The sequence below is a fragment of the Pseudophryne corroboree genome, chromosome 4 (assembly GCF_028390025.1).
Source record: "Pseudophryne corroboree isolate aPseCor3 chromosome 4, aPseCor3.hap2, whole genome shotgun sequence".
Lineage (NCBI taxonomy): Eukaryota > Metazoa > Chordata > Amphibia > Anura > Myobatrachidae > Pseudophryne > Pseudophryne corroboree.
In genome coordinates, this window is record NC_086447.1 from 945,014,113 (window position 1) to 945,034,461 (window position 20,349).

Here is a 20,349-nt window from a genome sequence, read left to right on the forward strand (position 1 = left end):
AAGAGATGGAGAGACACACAGGCCTGTAGGACAGAGGGAGATGGAGACACACTGAGACCTGTAGGACAGTGAGAGATGGACACACACTGAGGCCTGTAGGACAGAGAGAGATGGACACACACACAGAGGCCTGTAGGACAGAGAGAGATGAACACACACAGAGGCCTGTAGGACAGAGAGAGATGGAGACTCACGGAGGCCTGTAGGACAGAGACAGATGTAGACACACTGAGGCCTGTAGGACAGAGAGAGATGGAGATACACTGGCCTATAGGACAGAGAGAGCTGGAGATACACAGTGGCCTGTAGGACAAAGAGTTGGATACTCACTGAGACCTGTAGGACAGAGATAGATGGACACACTGAGGCCTGTAGGACAGAGAGATATGGAGACACATTGAGGCCTGTAGGACAGAGAGAGATGGAGACACACAGAGATCTGTAGGACAGAAAGATAGATGGAGACACACTGAGGCCTCTAGGACAGAAAGAGATGGAGAGACACACAGGCCTGTAGGACAGAGGGAGATGGAGACACACTGAGACCTGTAGGACAGTGAGAGATGGACACACACTGAGGCCTGTAGGACAGAGAGAGATGGACACACACTGAGGCCTGTAGGACAGAGAGAGATGGACACACACAGAGGCCTGTAGGACAGAGAGAGATGTACACACACTGGGGCCTGTAGGACAGAGAGAGATGGACACACACTGGGGCCTGTAGGACAGAGAGAGATGGACACACACTGAGGCCTGTTGGACAGAGAGAGATGGACACACACTGAGGCCTGTAGGACAGAGAGAGATGGACACACACTGAGGCCTGTAGGACAGAGAGAGATGGACACACACTGAGGCCTGTAGGACAGAGAGAGATTGACACACACTGAGGCCTGTAGGACAGAGAGAGATGGACACACACTGAGGCCTGTAGGACAGAGAGAGATGGACACACACTGAGGCCTGTAGGACAGAGAGAGATGGACACACACTGAGGCCTGAATCTCATTTATTATTGATAAAAGTAAAGCATATATACTTTGGAATATTCCATGTTGTACTATACCATGTTGTCTGCTCTTCCATTTTCTGTACATATAAAGATATAAAGATACCTAGCAAGGCAACAGGGTGTGTTTGATTGTCCTTTAAACTCCCATACTCTCCACAGTCATACAGATGTTACTCGCTACCAAGAACCTGATAAAGGAGGAGAGCTATGTGCACAGTTACCCATATGACTGGAGGACGAAGAAGCCGCTCATCATCCGCGCCAGTCAGCAGTGGTTTGTCAATACCGCCAACATCAAGGACAAAGCTCAGGTAAAGATCAGAGTTAGTGTAATGCATCATATGGAACAGGTACAGTAACATCCAGAAATGTACCAGACCCTAAGTTCTCCAGAAGGATTCAGTCTGTATAAGTATGAGATCCTGCACAAACATGCTCCTGTCACCTGCGCACACTGACGGCAGACATTTTGGATGATGATTCAGTCAGATTAGTAAAAGCCAATGACATTGCCGGAGTTTTGCCTGACTCCTTTTCATTAATTTAGCCCATAAAATGTTTGTCTGCTTGGAGTGTGGGTGACGTGTGCACTTCAGTACGAATGTAGGCGATCACTAGGAGCTATTATCTCAATGAAATCACTGGGTCCTGGTATATTAATAGGTGGCATTTTCATTAATGGGGGGATCTGTCAACTGTATGTCAGAGCAGGCTGTGTTTGTGGATCCGTTGGACTCTGACCAACCAAAGGAGCAGATGCCCCTGAGTGCTGGAAACAAGGAGGACGAAGATAATTCCTTTTCATATACAGATGGGTCCACATTTATCTTGACCTTTAATAGGATTAACTGAGACTGGCCAGTCGGACTTAATCCCCTGCTGTATTGTTCTCTTTATTGTATTGCAGTTGAGAACAATAGATGAAGGGTTTATGCTAATAAATCATGTTGTGCCTAGGCGCAGAAAACTAGTCAAGATAACCGTGGACCCATCTGTATTTATTAAGGATAACAGATCAGAATGAGACTGTGGGAAGACTGAGACTAATTCGTTCAGGATTGGGAAACTGCAGGGAATGAAGTGACTGAATGATACAAGGCCGAGATTGAAGTACTGTGAGGAATATACTTAGGTTGATATAAAGACGAGACTGAAGAACTGTGAAGTTGAATTGTTGAGTGATGCGAAGGCGAGGCTGAAGAACTGTTAAAACTGTTAGCCGGATGATGTGAAAACGTGAATGTGGAACTGTGAAGACTGGTTGCAGGATGATGCGAAGACGTGAATGAAGAACTGTGAAGACTGGTTGCAGGATGATGCGAAGACGTGAATGAAGAACTGAAGACTGGTTTCAGGATGATGCGAAGACGGGAATGAAGAGCACATGCTGAAGCTGGCGTACCACCGCGAGAATCCTTCGGAATCCGAAGGCCGCGGTGGGAGAGCGGTTGACCGTGACCGCGCACTGGAGAGCTGTCAAGCGTTGTGCAGAGAGAGTCGGCTGAGAACTCGGAAAGCCTTACGGGACCAATTAACAAGAGACGCACAGAACAAACTGCGGGAGCACAGAGCTAAGGCACAGAGTAACCACAACAAAGCACTGGCACAGAATGCTATAATCCCAGACTATTTATAGGCAGCAGGAAAACAGGATTGGCTGGCACTCACCCATCACGCTCATTGGTGATGCCCTTGGTCTCCAACATGGCCGCTCCCAGCACTGCAGACACGCCAGAAAACTGCAGGCCACTAGGTCCTCCCTCTAGCCTCCGGAAGCCGTCACTCCCGCCGCCGACCCAGCCGCATCCCTGTGCGGCCACAGGGCACCACAGGCAGCTGCACCGGCAGAGGACGGATCCCTGGACCCACGGCGGTAAGCGCCCACTGTGTGACCATACCCCTCACTCTGAGTGTGGTCTCCGAACACCTTCGAGCTTTGTTAGGATTTTTGGACTGAAAGTTCTGAATTAACCTTGGAGCATGGACATCCTCAGCGAAAACCCAAGACCTCTCCTCTGGTCCATACCCTTTCCAGTCAAGAAGATATTGAAGCTGTCCATAACGATGACGAGAGTCTAGAATTTCTTTAACCTCAAATTTTTAATCTTGTAAATTGCAAATATTAGGAGGTTTAGGCAAGGCTGTACAAAATATGTTGAGAATCAAAGGCTTCAGAGGTGATATGTGAAAGGCATTAGGTATCTTGAAGGAAGACCGCAGTTTGACTTTATAAGACACAGGATTAAGCACTCTTTCTATAGGAAAAGGACCAGTGTACCTGGGCACAAATTTCATGGAGGGTACTTTGAACTTGGGATTGCGAGTAGATATCCAGACTTGTTCCCCCACCTTGTAACTGGGCACTGCCTTTCTTCTTCTATCAGCAAAGGATTTATAACGTATGAAAGTTTTAACTAAAGACTTGCGTACTTGAGTCCAAATCTTAGAAAGTTGCTTGAGAACTAAGTCAGCTGCTGGCACTCCCTGAGTTGGAAGAGGTTGAAATTCTGGTACTCGCGGATGGAAACCATAGTTGACCTAAAACGGCGTGGATTTAGAAGATGAATGAAAGAAATTATTATGAGCGACATCATCTTGTCAAGCGGAAGTATATAAACGAAAAAAAGGTTTCAAGAACTTGATTTACTCTTACTGTTGATCATCTGACTGAGGATGATATGCTGAAGAATGATTCAGTTTGATGCTTAGGGAACAACAAAGTGTTTTCCAAAATTTGGCCACAAATTGCGTGCCCCGATTCGAAACGATTTCTAAAGGAAGACCATGCAGCTTTAAGATCTCGGAGATGAATAATTTGGCAAGTACCGGGGCTGAGGGCAGTCCTGTTAGAGGAATGAAATGCGCCATTTTTGAAAATCTATCCACCACTACCCAGATGGTATTTTGTCCCTTCGACGGGGGTAACTCAGGTATAAAATCCATCGAGATATGGGTCCAAGGCTTTTCGGGAATGGATAACGGATGTAGCAGACCAGGTGGCGGGCCCTTGGGATTTTTGTGTTGGGCGCATTTAGGACAAGTGGCTACAAATTCTTGAACGTCAGTTCTAAGACGTGGTCACCAGTAGGACCGTTGAATGAATTCAAGAGTCTTGCAGACCCCAGGGTGACCCATAAAAGATGAAGCATGATCCCAAGTTAATAGCCGTTTCCGGAGATTTGGGGAAACAAATGTTTTTCCAGGCGGGGTACAGGAACTGAAGAAATCTGAGTCGTTAAGAAAGATGTTGGACTTACAATAGCTTGTTCACTTTTTAGGTCATTGTATTTAGAAGAATTGAAGGACCTGGAGGGGGCATTAGCTTTCTTATTCAAAGATCCTGGGCGATAATTGAGCTTGAAGTTAAACCGGGTGAAAAAGAGAGCCCATCTTGCTTGCCGTGGATTGAGCCATTGAGCTGTTTGAAGATAAAGAAGATTTTTATGATCGGTGTATACTGTGATGGGATGTTGAGCTCCTTTTAAGATATCTCCATTCTTCGAATGCTGACTTAATGGCTAGTAATTCCTGTTTCCCGATGGCGTAGTTTTTTTCAGCAGGCAGGAATCTTCGAGAAAAATAACCACATGGATGGACCTTCTTGTCCTTCAAAACTTGGGATAAAACAGCCCCAACTGCCTCTGTGGAAGCATCCACCTCCACGAGAAATGGACGATTAAGGTCAGGTTGACGAAGAATGGAAGCAGACGTGTAGTCTTGTTTCAATCCGAGGAAGGCTTTAGCAGCTTCTGGAGTCCAATTCGAGGGATACGCTCCTTTAGGCGTTAGTGTCGTGATGGGTGCGACCAAGGTGGAGTAACTCTTAAATACATTTCCTGAAGAAATTGGTGTAGCCAAGGAAGCGTTGAATTCCTTTGAGAGTCGTGGGACTGACCAGTCACGAATAGCTTGAACTTTGGCAGGATCCAGCCATAGCTCTAATCCGGAAATGATGAAAACCAAAAATGGAATGGGTGCTACCTCGAAGGTACAATTTACAGTATAACCGATTCTTCCTCGGACGAGTTAACACTTCCTTGACTTGGAGACGATGGGACTTTAGATTTTTGGAGAATATTAGGATATCATCTAAGTATACCACCAAGCATGTATAGAGAAGATCTCGAAAAAGTTAATTCACATAACTTTGGAAAACCGCTGGAGCATTACAGAGACCAAACGGCATTACGAGATACTCGTAATGCCCATCCCGAGTATTAAAGGCCGTTTTCCATTCATCCCCTGCACGGATTCTAATCAAGTTATAAGCGCCTCGAAGATCAAGTTTATTAAAAACTGTGGCCCCCTTCACTCTATCGAACAGTTCAGGGATCAACGGGAGTGGATACCAATTTTTGATAGTGATCTCATTGAGTCCGCGGTAATCAATGCATGGTCGCAGGCCTCCATCTTTTTTTCTTGACAAAAAAGAATCCGGCCGCTGCAGGAGATGATGATGGTCTAATAAAGCCTTTGGACAAATTCTCTTGTATGTAGTCAGCCATAGCCTGAGTGTCAGGGATAGATAACGGGTAAATTCGACCTCTAGGAGGAGTCCTACCCGGCACCAAATCAATCGGGCAATCCCATTCACAGTGAGGTGGTAAAGAATCTGCCCCTTGCTTACTGAAGACGTCTAGGTAAGACTGGTAATCTGGGGGTAATTCGGAGACATGAACTGAACTAAGAGGTTTAACTGAGGCCAAACAAGCATTGGTGCAAGATTCTCCCCAGGATTGGATCTCCATAGTTCGCCCACAGAGTTTTGGATTAGGGGGGTAATTCCGACCCATTCGCACGCAGCGGTTCTTCACTGCAGTGTGAACGGGTCGTAAATGCGCATGCATGACGACCGCAATGCGCACGCGCATCGTCGCCCGAAAGAAGAAAGTGATTGCTAGCGCTATCGCAAGAAGATTGACAGTGGGGAGGCGTTCCGGGGTATCTACTCACCGTTTTCCGGGCGTGGAGATCCAAACGCAGGTGTGTCCAGGCGTTTGGAGGGCAGATGTCTGACGTCAATCCTGGAACCTTCGTCGCTGGAACCGTCGCACAGGGTAAGTAGGTCTGACCCTGGTCTTGTTTTGCAGGAATCTTTTTTAACATAGCAGAGCTGCACAAGCGATTGCAGCCCTGCTGTGCTAAAATACACTCCCTCATAGGTGGCGTCAAGTTGATCGCACGAGCAGCAAGAAGTTGCTACGTGCGATCAACTCTGAATGACCACCTATGTTTCTCTGACGTCCTAGTGGATGCTGGGAACTCCGAAAGGACCATGGGGAATAGCGGCTCCGCAGGAGACTGGGCACAACTAAAGAAAGCTTTTAGGTCACCTGGTGTGCACTGGCTCCTCCCACTATAACCCTCCTCCAAGCCTCAGTTAGATTTTGTGCCCGGCTGAGCTGGATGCACACTAGGGGCTCTCCTGAGCTTCTAAAAAGAAAGTATATAATTAGGTTTTTTATTTTACAGTGAGACCTGCTGGCAACAGGCTCACTGCAGCGAGGGACTAAGGGGAGAAGAAGCGAACCTACCTGCTTGCAGCTAGCTTGGGCTTCTTAGGCTACTGGACACCATTAGCTCCAGAGGGATCGACCGCATGGAACTGGCCTTGGTGTTCGGTCCCGGAGCCGCGCCGCCGTCCCCCTTACAGAGCCAGAAGTAAGAAGAGGTCCGGAAAATCGGCGGCAGAAGACATCAGTCTTCACCAAGGTAGCGCACAGCACTGCAGCTGTGCGCCATTGCTCCTCATGCACACTTCACACTCCGGTCACTGAGGGTGCAGGGCGCTAGGGGGGGGGCGCCCTGAGCAGCAATAAAAACACCTTGGCTGGCAAAAATACCACAATATATAGCCCCAGAGGCTATATAGATGATAATTACCCCTGCCAGAATCCATAAAAAAGCGAGAGAATAGTCAGCGAAAAAGGGGCGGAGCTATCTCCTTCAGCACACTGGCGCCATTTCTCCCTCACAGCTCCGCTGGAAGGAAGCTCCCTGGCTCTCCCCTGCAGTCTACACTACAGAAAAGGGTAAAAAAGAGAGGGGGGGCACTAAATTTAGGCGCAGTATATATAACAGCAGCTATAGGGGACATAATTCAGTTAGTCCCTGCATTATATAGCGCTCTGGTGTGTGCTGGCATACTCTCACTCTGTCTCCCCAAAGGGCTTTTGTGTGTCCTGTCCTCATTCGGAGCATTCCTTGTGTGTGTGCGGTGTGTCGGTACGGCTGTGTCGACATGTTTGATGAGGATAATGATGTGGAGGCGGAGCAGCTGCCTATAGAAGGGATGTCACCCCCTGCGGGGCAGACACCTGAGTGGATGGACTTATGGAAGGAATTGCGTGCACGTGTCGACTCCTTACACAAAAAATTTGACGACATGCCAAATGCGGGACAGCCGGCTTCTCAGCTCGTGCCTGTCCAGGCGTCTCAAAGGCCATCGGGGGCTCTAAAACGCCCGCTACCTCAGATGGCAGATGCGGATGTCGACACGGATACTGACACCAGTGTCGACGACGATGAGTCTAGTCTAATGTCCACTAAGGCCATTCGTTGCATGATTGAAGCAATGAAAGAGGTGTTACAAATTTCTGATATAAACCCAGGTACCACTAAAAAGGGTATTATGTTTGGGGAGAAAAAACTACCCGTAGTTTTTCCCCATCAGAAGAATTAAATGAAGTGTGTGAAGAAGCGTGGGCTTTTCCTGATAAAAGATTGGTAATCTCTAAGAAGTTACTAATGGCGTTCCCTTTCCCGCCAGAGGATAGGTCACGTTGGGAGACACCCCCTAGGGTGGATAAAGCGCTCACACGTTTGTCTAAAAAGGTGGCACTTCCGTCTCCGGATACGGCCGCCCTCAAGGAACCTGCTGATAGAAAGCAGGAGGCGATCCTGAAGTTTGTATATACACACTCAGGCATTATACTCAGACCAGCAATTGCGTCAGCTTGGATGTGCAGTGCTGCCGCTGCGTGGTCAGATTCCCTGTCAGAAAATATTGACACCCTAGACAGGGACACTATTCTGCTAACCATAGAGCATATAAAAGACTCAGTCTTATACATGAGAGATGCACAGAGGGAGATCTGCCGGCTGGCATCTAAAATAAGTGCATTGTCCATTTCTGCTAGGAGAGGTTTATGGACTCGCCAGTGGACAGGGGATGCAGATTCAAAAAGGCACATGGAAGTTTTGCCTTATAAGGGTGAGGAATTATTTGGGGATGGTCTCTCGGACCTAGTTTCCACAGCAACTGCTGGGAAGTCATCATTTTTACCCCATGTTCCCTCACAGCCTAAAAAGGCGCCGTTTTATCAGGTACAGTCCTTTCGGACTCAGAAAAACAGGCGTGGAAAAGGCGGGTCCTTTCTGTCCAGAGGCAGAGGTAGGGGAAAAAGGCTGCAACAAACAGCAGGTTCCCAGGAGCAAAAGTCCTCCCCCGCTTCTTCCAAGTCCGCCGCATGACGGTGGGGCTCCACAGGCGGAGCCAGGTACGGTGGGGGGCCACCTCAAATATTTCAGCGATCAGTGGGCTCGCTCACAGGTGGATCCCTGGATCCTGCAAATAGTATCTCAAGGGTACAAACTGGAATTCGAGGCGTCTCCACCCCACCGGTTCCTAAAATCTGCCTTGCCGATTACTCCTTCAGACAGGGAGGCTGTGCTAGCGGCAATTCACAAGCTGTATTCCCAGCAGGTGATAATCAAGGTGCCCCTACTTCAACAAGGACGGGGTTACTATTCCACACTGTTTGTGGTACCGAAACCGGATGGTTCGGTGAGACCCATTTTAAAATTGAAATCCTTGAACACATACATAAAAAAATTCAAGTTCAAGATGGAATCGCTCAGGGCGGTTATTGCAAGCCTGGACGAGGGGGATTACATGGTATCCCTGGACATCAAGGATGCTTACCTGCATGTCCCCATTTACTATCCTCACCAGGAGTACCTCAGATTTGTGGTACAGGATTGCCATTACCAATTCCAGACGCTGCCGTTTGGACTCTCCACGGCACCGAGGGTGTTTACCAAGGTAATGGCGGAAATGATGATACTCCTTCGAAGAAAGGGAGTTTTAATTATCCCGTACTTGGACGATCTCCTAATAAAGGCGAGGTCCAAGAAGCAGTTATTGGTGGGAGTAGCACTATCTCAGGAGGTGCTACACCAGCACGGTTGGATTCTGAATATTCCAAAATCACAGCTGGTTCCGACGACACGTCTACTGTTCCTGGGTATGATTCTGGATACAGTCCAGAAAAAAGTGTTTCTCCCGGAGGAGAAAGCCAAGGAGCTGTCATCTCTAGTCAGAGACCTCCTGAAACCAAAACAGGTATCGGTGCATCACTGCACGCGGGTCCTGGGAAAGATGGTGGCTTCTTACGAAGCAATTCCTTTCGGCAGGTTCCATGCCGGAATCTTTCAGTGGGACCTGTTGGACCAATGGTCCGGATCGCATCTTCAGATGCATCGCCTAATAACCCTGTCTCCAAGAACCAGGGTGTCTCTGCTGTGGTGGCTGCAGAGTGCTCATCTTCTAGAGGGCCGCAGATTCGGCATACAGGACTGGGTCCTGGTGACCACGGATGCCAGCCTTCGAGGCTGGGGGGCAGTCACACAGGGAAGAAACTTCCAAGGACTATGGTCGAGTCAGGAGACTTCCCTACACATAAATATTCTGGAACTAAGGGCCATTTACAATGCCCTAAGTCAGGCAAAATCCCTGCTTCTATACCAGCCGGTACTGATCCAGTCAGACAACATCACGGCAGTCGCCCATGTAAATCGACAGGGCGGCACAAGAAGCAGGATGGCAATGGCAGAAGCCACAAGGATTCTCCGATGGGCGGAAAATCACGTACTAGCACTGTCAGCAGTGTTCATTCTGGGAGTGGACAACTGGGAAGCAGACTTTCTCAGCAGGCACGACCTCCTCCCGGGAGAGTGGGGACTTCATCCAGAAGTCTTCACGCTGATTGTAAATCGATGGGAACGACCACAGGTGGACATGATGGCGTCCCGCCTAAACAAAAAACTAGAGAGATATTGCGCCAGGTCAAGGGACCCTCAGGCGATAGCTGTGGACGCTCTAGTGACACCGTGGGTGTACCAGTCAGTTTATGTGTTCCCTCCTCTGCCTCTCATACCAAGGGTACTGAGAATAATAAGAAAACGAGGAGTAAGAACAATACTCGTGGTTCCGGATTGGCCAAGACGAGCTTGGTACCTGGAACTTCAAGAGATGATCTCAGAGGACCCATGGCCTCTGCCGCTCAGACAGGACCTGCTGCAGCAGGGGCCCTGTCTGTTCCAAGACTTACCGCGGCTGCGTTTGACGGCATGGCGGTTGAACGCCGGATCCTGAAGGAAAAGGGCATTCCGGAGGAAGTCATTCCTACGCTGATTAAAGCCAGGAAAGATGTAACTGCAAAGCATTATCACCGCATATGGCGGAAATATGTTGCTTGGTGTGAGGCCAAAAAGGCCCCAACAGAGTAATTTCAACTAGGTCGATTTCTGCATTTCCTACAAGCAAGAGTGACTATGGGCCTGAAATTAGGCTCCATTAAGGTACAGATCTCGGCTCTGTCGATTTTCTTCCAGAAAGAACTAGCTTCACTACCTGAAGTTCAGACGTTTGTGAAAGGAGTGCTGCATATTCAGCCCCCGGTTGTGCCTCCAGTGGCACCTTGGGATCTCAACGTGGTGTTGAGTTTCTTAAAATCACATTGGTTTGAGCCACTTAAAACCGTGGATCTAAAATATCTCACGTGGAAAGTGGTCATGTTGTTGGCCTTGGCTTCGGCCAGGCGTGTGTCAGAATTGGCGGCTTTGTCATGTAAAAGCCCTTATCTGATTTTCCATATGGATAGGGCGGAATTGAGGACTCGTCCTCAGTTTCTCCCTAAGGTGGTATCAGCTTTTCACTATTGTGGTGCCTGCGGCTACTAGGGACTTGGAGGATTCCAAGTTACTGGACGTAGTCAGGGCCTTGAAAATTTATGTTTCCAGGACGGCTAGAGTCAGGAAAACTGACTCGCTGTTTATCCTGTAGGCACCCAACAAACTGGGTGCTCCTGCTTCTAAGCAGACTATTGCTCGCTGGATTTGTAGCACTATTCAGCTGGCGCATTCTGCGGTAGGACTACCGCAGCCTAAATCTGTAAAAGCCTATTCCACAAGGAAAGTGGGCTCATCTTGGGCGGCTGCCCGAGGGGTCTCGGCTTTACAACTTTGCCGAGCTGCTACTTGGTCAGGGGCAAACACGTTTGCAAAATTCTACAAATTTGATACCCTGGCTGAGGAGGACCTGGAGTTCTCTCATTCGGTGCTGCAGAGTCACCCGCACTCTCCCGCTCGTTTGGGAGCTTTGGTATAATCCCCATGGTCCTTACGGAGTTCCCAGCATCCACTAGGACGTCAGAGAAAATAAGATTTTACTCACCGGTAATTCTATTTCTCGTAGTCCGTAGTGGATGCTGGGCGCCCGTCCCAAGTGCGGATTGTCTGCAATACTTGTATATAGTTATTGTTTAACTAAAGGGTTATTGTTGAGCCATCTGTTGAGAGGCTCAGTTGTTTTCATACTGTTAAACTGGGTATAGTATCACGAGTTATACGGTGTGATTGGTGTGGCTGGTATGAGTCTTACCCGGGATTCAAAATCCTTCCTTATTATGTCAGCTCGTCCGGGCACAGTGTCCTAACTGAGGTCTGGAGGAGGGTCATAGTGGGAGGAGCCAGTGCACACCAGGTGACCTAAAAGCTTTCTTTAGTTGTGCCCAGTCTCCTGCGGAGCCGCTATTCCCCATGGTCCTTATGGAGTCCCCAGCATCCACTACGGACTACGAGAAATAGATTTACCGGTGAGTAAAATCTTATTTTTTGTAACCAAGGAAATCTGAGAATCACGTCATCAGAGGCTTTGGGAATCGTGAGAAAGGAGATATATTTTCGGAGTGTAATACGCCCACTTTCATTCTAAGATAAGTAGGTTGAAAGGTGATTATGCCTTCAGGGATTCAACTCCCATCCACCGCCGTAACAGAAACTGCCTGTTCCAAGGGCACAGATGGCGGAAGAAATGAAGTTCCCAGCTGCCCCGGAGTCTAATAAAGCTGAGACAAAGAAGACAGAAGATGGAACTTCCAAATAAATGGGCAAAGTTGGCTCCTTTCCAGTACGTGACTCTAAAGTAATTCCTAGCTTAACCTCTCTGGAGTAAGCTAGGAGTGGGAGTTTTCCGGACGGAGCTTGCAGGACTTCACAAACTGATCTGAAGAGCCGCAATACATATAGAGGTTCCCCTGACAGCGACGAGAACTCTTTTCTTCCAAAAGCCGAGAGCGACCGATTTGCATCAGCTCTTCAGTTTCTGGAGCAGGTGGAGACGAAGAGGGATCTTGCCGAGGTCTTAACTGGAAACTTAGACTTGGTCGTTCGAACTTAAATTTCTCCAGACAGCATTCCCTATACCGCAAGTCCAGTTTGTTACAAGTAGAAATCAGTTCATCCAATTTCGTGGGCACATCCCGAACCGTCAAGTCATCCTTAATCCTGTCAGAAAGGGCGTTCCAAAAGGCAGCGTTTTAAGGCCTCCTCATTCCAATACAACTCAGAAAACAAAGTACGGAACTGGATCACATACTAACTGACAGGACGCGAGCCCTGCCGAAGGCGAAGGATGTCAAGGGACGCTGAGGTGGTTCGGCCCGGCTCGTCGAAGATCTTCCTGAATGAAGAAACAAATTCAGCATAATTGGAGAGGATTGGGTCCCCTCTCTCCCAAAGTGGAGATGCCCACTCCAATGCTTGACCAGTGAGGAGAGAAATAATATATATGATCTTTGTGCGGGCCAATGGGAAATTTGCCGACTGAAGCTCAAACTGGATTTCGCACTGGTTAAGGAATCCCCTACAAAGTTTCGGCGAGCCATCAAACTTGCTAGGTGGAAGTAGCGGCAGTCATGATGTTGAGACTGTCGCTGGAGGAACTACTGCAGAGGAAGAGACTACCGGAGCCGGGGACTGTGGGGCCCTAATGGCCGCGTGAAGAGCCTCTAACCGGTCTGACATGGTCTGCATGAATTGCATAATTTTGCGATTGAGTGGGCTACTGAATCTCCAGGCGTGAGAGAATGTGGGCCGTAGCTTCGCCTCCGGAGGCCTTGTCGCCCGTCAGATCCATGTGGCCAGTGCTTACTGTCAGAACAGGCTGTGTTGTGGCTCCGTTGGTCTCTGACCAACCGAAGAAGCAGATGCCCCTGAGTGCTGGAAACAAGGAGGACGATGATAATTCCTTTTCATATATTTTTTAAGGATAACAGATCAGAATGAGACTGTAGGAAGACTGAGACTAATTAGTTCAGGATCGGGAAATTGCAGGGAATGAAGTGACTGAATGATACGAGGCCGAGATTGAAGAACTGTGAGGAATATACTTAGGTTGATATAAAGACGAGACTGAAGAACTGTGAAGACTGTTAGCCGGATGATGCGAGGACGTGAATGTGGAACTGTGAAGACTGGTTGCTGGATAATGCGAGGACGTGAACGAAGAACAGTGAAGACTGGTTGCTGGATGATGCGAAGATGTGAATGAAGAACTGTGAATACTGGTTGCAGGATGATGCGAAGACGTGAATGAAGAACTGAAGACTGGTTGTAGGATGATGCGAAGATGTGAATGAAGGACAGTGAATACTGGTTGCAGGATGATGCGAAGACGGGAATGAAGAGCACAGGCTGAAGCTGGCGAACCACCGCGAGAAACCTGCGGAATCCGAAGGCACCGGTGGGAGAGCGGTTGACCGTGACCGCGCAGTGGAGAGCTAGAGAGCATTGTGCAGCGAGAGCCGGCTGAGAACTCTGAGAGCCTTACGGGACCAATTAACAAGAGACGCACAGAACAAATTGCGGGAGCACAGAGCTAAGGCACAGAGTAACCACAACAAAGCACTGGCACAGAATGCTATAATCCCAGACTATTTATAGGCAGCAGGAAAACAGGATTGTCTGACACTCGCCCATCACGCACATTGGTGATGCCCTTGGTCTCCAACATGGCTGCTCCCAGCACTGCAGACACGCCAGAAAACTGCAGGCCACTAGGTCCTCCCTCTATCCTCCGGAAGCCTCCTTCCGCCGACCCAGCTGCGTCCCCATGCAGTCACAGAGTGCTGCAGGCAGCCGCACCGGCAGAGGACGTATCCCGGGACCCGCAGCGGTAAGAGCCCGCCGTGTGACACTGTATATGTTATCTTCATATAACAAGGCAGCCATTTTGTGTACTGAACTAATATTGATGAGTATGGACGCTGACCATTTACTAGGAACAAGTACCTGGGAATATTTGTCAGGCCTTAGAATTATTAGGCAGTGCCTTGGCAGCAGATACTGCATACTAATGTACAACAAAATGGCTGCCTGCACCAAGTGCTGCCATGGTTACATGTCACTATTGGCTTTTTTACCTATGCCGTGTACACTAGAGGGTGGCTGCTGTGCTAGACACTACATCTGTGTATATCTGTCACATTGTCACTTGTGTATACTGTTAGGGGTTTATTTACCAAAGTTAGTTTTTAGATATCAGTAAATTTGTGTTTCTGCAGCGGGGAACACTGTGTTCCACAGGGAAAACATTGGGGTGTAGAGCGGGATCTTGGTCCAGAGGCACCATCAGGTAAAGCTTTGACTGTCCCAGGATGCATTGGGGCCTCCTCTATAACCCCACCTCCAGTTTCGAGTGGTGCCTGCAGGCAGCAGGTCACATGACAGGCGAGCTCCAATGCGCAGCCCTGAAAAAGCTAAGAAGACTTCACGGGCCGCAGTACTGATATGTCATGGTGACATTCTGTGCTGCGTCTCCGTCACCTCCCAAGCGGCATCGCATACTCCCTCGGCTCAGATCCTAGGTACTTGCTGCGGAGACGCTCTTACTCTAGGCACACGTTCGCAGATGCTCTTCTGGTTCGCGTGGCTGCTACGAAGGGAGGATGTAGGTGGAACCCACCACTAAATCGCGGTCCTGGTCGCAGTCTAGGGAGACTGGCTGCGACGCTGGCGTGGACACGGTCACCGAGCACGGACCCCACTATATCCACCAGGGCATAGGAGTACAGGTCGGGTGTACGAACGCTCCTATTGGTAAGGCTCCGTAGTACCGGCGGTGAGGGCCAGCATAGGGGAGCCGATGCTTGACCCGTAGCCCCTCCCCCAGCCCAGGGCGCCATCTCCTTGCAAATTTCTCGCTCTGGTGCTCCTTAACACACAGTTCCTGACAGAGACGCCATCTTCTAAGCATACTGTAGCTGCTACTGGTCTCTGGGATTGCAGGGCAAGGTCTCCCCTGTAAAGCCGCCTGTCCACAGCGCTGACACTTTACAGACACTGAGTATTCTACATGTCTTATTACAGAATATATTGTAGAGTATTTTGATATACACCTCCGGTCTAGGACGCACCGTGTTTTTTGTATGTGTGTGTATATATGTGTGTGTGTGTGTATATATATATATATATATATATATATATATATATATATATATATATATATATACTATAGCAGTTGGCAGCACTCACGGCGTACACTCACGGTGTACTAAATGCCATACACCTCCCAGTCGGCCTGCAGCTCCTGTAACTACAATGGAGCCACCCTGGGCTATGTTCACCACCCTTCTGGGGACTCTGGTGGACCGTTTAGCCCTTCCTATGGGACCTCCGGTGCCACTGCTGCCACAAGTTGTTCCTTGGGCGTAAAGTTTGTCTTCCCAGCTGCAACAATTAAATCAGTCTTTGGTTAGACGGAAATCGACCCCAGGTCACTCCCGTGTCTCTGGGTCATCTAAGCAGCTGCTTCTGCCTCACAATCCACTAACCTCTCTGATGTTTCATCTGATGAGGAGGGGGAGCAGACTGTCCTGTCAGACTCTGAATCATGTGTTACTGACGAGGATTCTACCTCACAGGTAGATGTCCCTGCCCTACTGGATGCTATTAAGCAGATCCTTCAAATCACTGAGGATGAGGATTCCACTACAGTGCCCAAGACAACCGATATGTTTAAACAACAGAAGGTGGTTAAAACTGTATTACCTCATTCTGATCATCTCGTGGACATCCGGAAGGTACCCTGATCTACCCCAGGTAAGAAATTCCCGCTCCCTAAACGATCTTTTGCTCTCTATCCTCTCCCTGTAGAGTTATATGGTAAATTGAAAACCCACCGCTGGTGGATTCACAAGTCACCCGTCTCGTGGTGTTGTCTACTCTGCCTGTCACCACTGTCACCTCCCTGAAGGAACCAACAGATTAGCTTGTGGAGGGATGCCTGAAGTCTATATATTCCCTCGCAGGGGCCATTCATAGGCCCACCATAGCTGCCTCTTGGGCCGAAAAGGGTATTGAGGCGTGAGTTCAGGCGTTAGAGGATGAGCTGCCCGAGGATATTTCTGACAAGGCCAGACAATACCTGTCTCACATATGCACCGCCGCCTATTACATTCAGGAGCCGTCTGAGGCGGGGGTACTGGCAGCCAAAGAGTCATCCACGTCTGTCCTGGCTCGCCGCATACTGTGGTTAAGGTCGTTGAAAGTAGATTTGGACTCCAAGAAGACCTGTGAGGTACTCCCCTTCACTGGGGACATTTTATTTGGAGAGGACCTGAATACAATAGTGTCTGAATTAGCAGCTGCTAAGACTGCTTTTCTTCCTCCTACTAATCCTTCTACGCAGAAGGCAAAAGGTACCACTTTTCGTTCCTTTTGACCTCAAGGGATAGCCAAAAGTCAAGCTTACCCAGACAATCTCGTTCTCCCAAGACCACCAAGCCCAAGACGAAACAGTCCTGGACAGCCCGTCAGCCTACTTCAAAACAAGACAAGCCTGCTGCATGATGGTGCGGGCCTCCCACTGGGGAACCTCATGGTGGGAGGCCGACTTCTACAGCTCGCCCAAATCTGGTTAAAGACCACTTCAGATGCTTGGGTACTGGACATGGTCTCTCACGGGTATGCTGTCTCCTTCAAGAGACGTCCCACTCACCAGTTCTGCACTATGGTATTCCTTTCGGATCCGTTGAAGGCACAGGCTCTACAAATGGTGGTAGGTTCCTTCCTGAGTACAGGAGTGGTTGTGCCGGTACCTCAGTCCCAGCGTGGCAGAGGCTATTATTCGACCCTGTTTGTAGTGCAGAAACCAATGGGTCTTTTTGGCCTATACTCAACCTCAAGTCACTGGTCAAATTTGTGAGGGTAGCCAAGTTTCGTATGGAAACATTGCGCTCTGTTGTGCTGGCGATGGAACCCGGAGATTACATGGTATCCCTGGATATACATCTGCTTATTCCTATTGCCATATCGCACAGCAGTTCCTGCAGTTTGCTATTGGCGACAGTCACTACCAATTCCAGGCTCTGTCGTTCGGATTGGCCACGGCTCCTCGGATCTTCACCAAGGTTATGGCCGTGATAATGGCGTACCTCCGTCGCCAGGGAGTTAGAATTCTGCCGTACTTGGACGACCTGCTGATTCTGGCGAGTTCCCATGATGTCCTCCTCAGTCATCTACAATTGATGGTGAGTTGCTTAAAAGCCCATGGATGGCTGATCAATTGGAAGAAGTCCTCGCTGGTCCCAGCTCAGAGCATGATGCACCTAGGGGCACTTCTGGACACACACAGTCAGAGACTATTCCTGTCTCCAGACAAGGTCCTTAAAATCCAGGACAGGATAAGACACTTCATCCGTCACTCCAGAGTGTTGATTCACTTGGCGATGCAGGTACTTGGCCTGATGGTGTCAACATTCAACATGGTGGAGTACGCTCAATTTCATTCCTGCCCTCTGCAACGATTAATTCTTGCCAAGTGGGACGGCCTGCCTCATCGGATCAGATCCCAAATGATCTTGTTGACTCCGGAGGTTCGTTTTTTCACTGACCTGGTGGCTCCAGGACCAGCAATTGAGCAGGGGCCGTCCCTTCTGGATTCCCGACTGGGTCCTCCTGACGACGGATGCCAGTCTGAGGGGATGGGGAGCGGTGTTGGAGCACCACTCTTTTCAGGGTCGGTTGAACAAGGAAGAATCGCTCCTTCCAATAAACATCCTAGAGCTGAGGGCCGTATTCAGTGCATTATCACTTGACCTGCTTCTGGCACGGAACAGACCGTTTCAGGTACGGTCTGACAACGCCACAACAGTGGCATACATAAACCATCAAGGCAGCACTTGAAGCCGCATGGCTATGAAGGAAGTGTCAAAAATCCTTTGTTGGGCAGAACGCCATCTGCCAAGTATATCAGCAGTGTTCATCCCGGGTGTCCTGAACTGGGAAGAGGACTACCTTAGTCATCAGGACGTACACGCCAGAGAGTGGAGTCTTCATCCAGAAGTCTTTCAACTCCTAGTGGACTGGTAGGGTCTACCAGACGTGAATTACGATGTCCATAGATTCAGACCTTCCAGAATACTGGCTTTTCTGCAAAGAGGACTGGACTTAGGTCTTCGTCTGACCTCCCTCAAGGTTCATATATCTGCCTTATTGGTTTGGTTTCAGAGAAAAATTGCATCTATACCTGATGTACAGACGTTGATTCAGGGCGTTATACGGATTCAGCCTCCCTATGTTCCTCCTGTGGCTCCATGGAATTTGTCTGTTGTTCTGAATGCCCTGCAACAGTCTCCATTTGAACCTCTTGAATCGGTGGACCTTCAATAGCTCACGGCCTAGGTCCTGTTATTGCTGGCCATTGCCTCTGCAAGACGGGTGTCGAACTTAGATGCTTTGTCCTGTCGTCCACCCTTTCTCATGTTCCACCAGGACCGGGCAGTTCTACGAACTCGTCCCGGATATTTGCCTAAGGTGGTGTCATGTTTTCACCTTAACCAAGAGATTGTGGTTCCGGCCCTTGTCTTTTCGGTTTTGTCTCCCAAAGAATGTTCTTTGAATGTGGTACGGGCTTTCCATATTTATGTGGAAAGGACTGCCTCTATCAGGAGGTCAGATTCTCTCTTTTGTGATGTTTGGTTTTCACAAACGTGGCTGGCGTGCGAATAAGCAAACTTTGGCCAGATGAATTAGAATGGAGATTGCACAAGCCTATGTACAGGCTGGACTCCCAGCTCTTGCTGCAGTTAAAGCCCATTCTACTTGGCATGTTGGACCTTCTTAGGCGGCCCACCGTGGCGCGTCCCCAGAACAATTGTGCAAGACGGCTACGTGGTCCACTATGAACATGTTCATTAGGTTCTATGCCTTTGATGCTTCCGCCTCCCAGGATGCTTCCTTTTGGATGCCGGATTCTCTTGCCCGCTAGAGCGCGTCCCCTCCCTTGTGGAACTGCTTTAGGACATTCCCAATGTTTTGGAACACAGTGTACTCCGCTGCAGAAAAGGAGATTTCTGGTAGACTTACCATGGTTAACACTCTTTCTGCGAGGTACGCTGGGTTCCACAGGGCGCCCACCCTGACGCACCTAGCTTCTTTGGGTTTGTGTGGCATTAGCCGCTGGTACCCTCTCCTGTTGTGAGATTGTGTTTCTGTGTGACTAACATCTACCGTCTTTTACCTGCTCCTATACTGGACTGGTTAATGAAACTGAGCTCTCAGTGCCTGGAGGCGGGGTTATAGAGGAGGCCCCAATGTATCCTGGGACAGTCAAAGCTTTCCCTGAAGGTGCCTCTGGATCAAGATCCCGCTCTACACACTGATGTTTTCCCTGTGGAACCCAGTGTACCGCACAGAAAGAGAGTTAACCATGGTAAGTCTACCATAACTCTCCTTTTTAGCCCTGGAAGTACAACATCGATTTAGCCCTCCCAAATTGATTTAAAATAAATGAAAATCAACGTTTAGTAAATATACCACTTAAAGTTCAGCCAATCGTATTTCTAACTTAAGCGTGGTACGCACTGGTGCGATATTGGCCCAATTTAAAATTTCGTCATGACAACTCGTCTTCATCGCTCAGTGTGTCCGGGTGGTTTTGTGCGCTAGAATGTGACGGACGCTAGGTTTGATGTGTTACACACACACACACACACACACACACACACACACACACACACACACACACACACACACACACACACACACACACATATATCGCTAGCGACCTTGTTTACGGCTTTACGCTAATGAAGGACGGAATATGGTCACCTCGTCCTTCATTAATGTCATTCCGGGATGTACACAGAATCTGGGCTGAAGTCAGATCGAATGGCCGTCGCTCCAGTGTGTTCCCAGCTATAATATAGAAGATGAAGCCACGGATTGGTTGTCCTTGATTACAGCCCCTTTTATGCCCCATTAATTGTGTC

The 20,349-nt window shown here is 48.9% G+C and overlaps 1 protein-coding gene across 1 annotated transcript in view; it reads left to right on the forward strand.

Annotated features, from left to right (window-relative positions):
- IARS2 (isoleucyl-tRNA synthetase 2, mitochondrial) overlaps positions 1–20,349 on the forward strand; it is a 349,183-nt gene that overhangs the window by 147,919 nt on the left and 180,915 nt on the right. Inside the window, exon 11 of the mRNA XM_063919433.1 lies at positions 1,175–1,326. Within this exon, the coding sequence (XP_063775503.1) occupies positions 1,175–1,326 (152 nt within the window). The remainder of the gene's footprint in view (positions 1–1,174; positions 1,327–20,349) is intronic.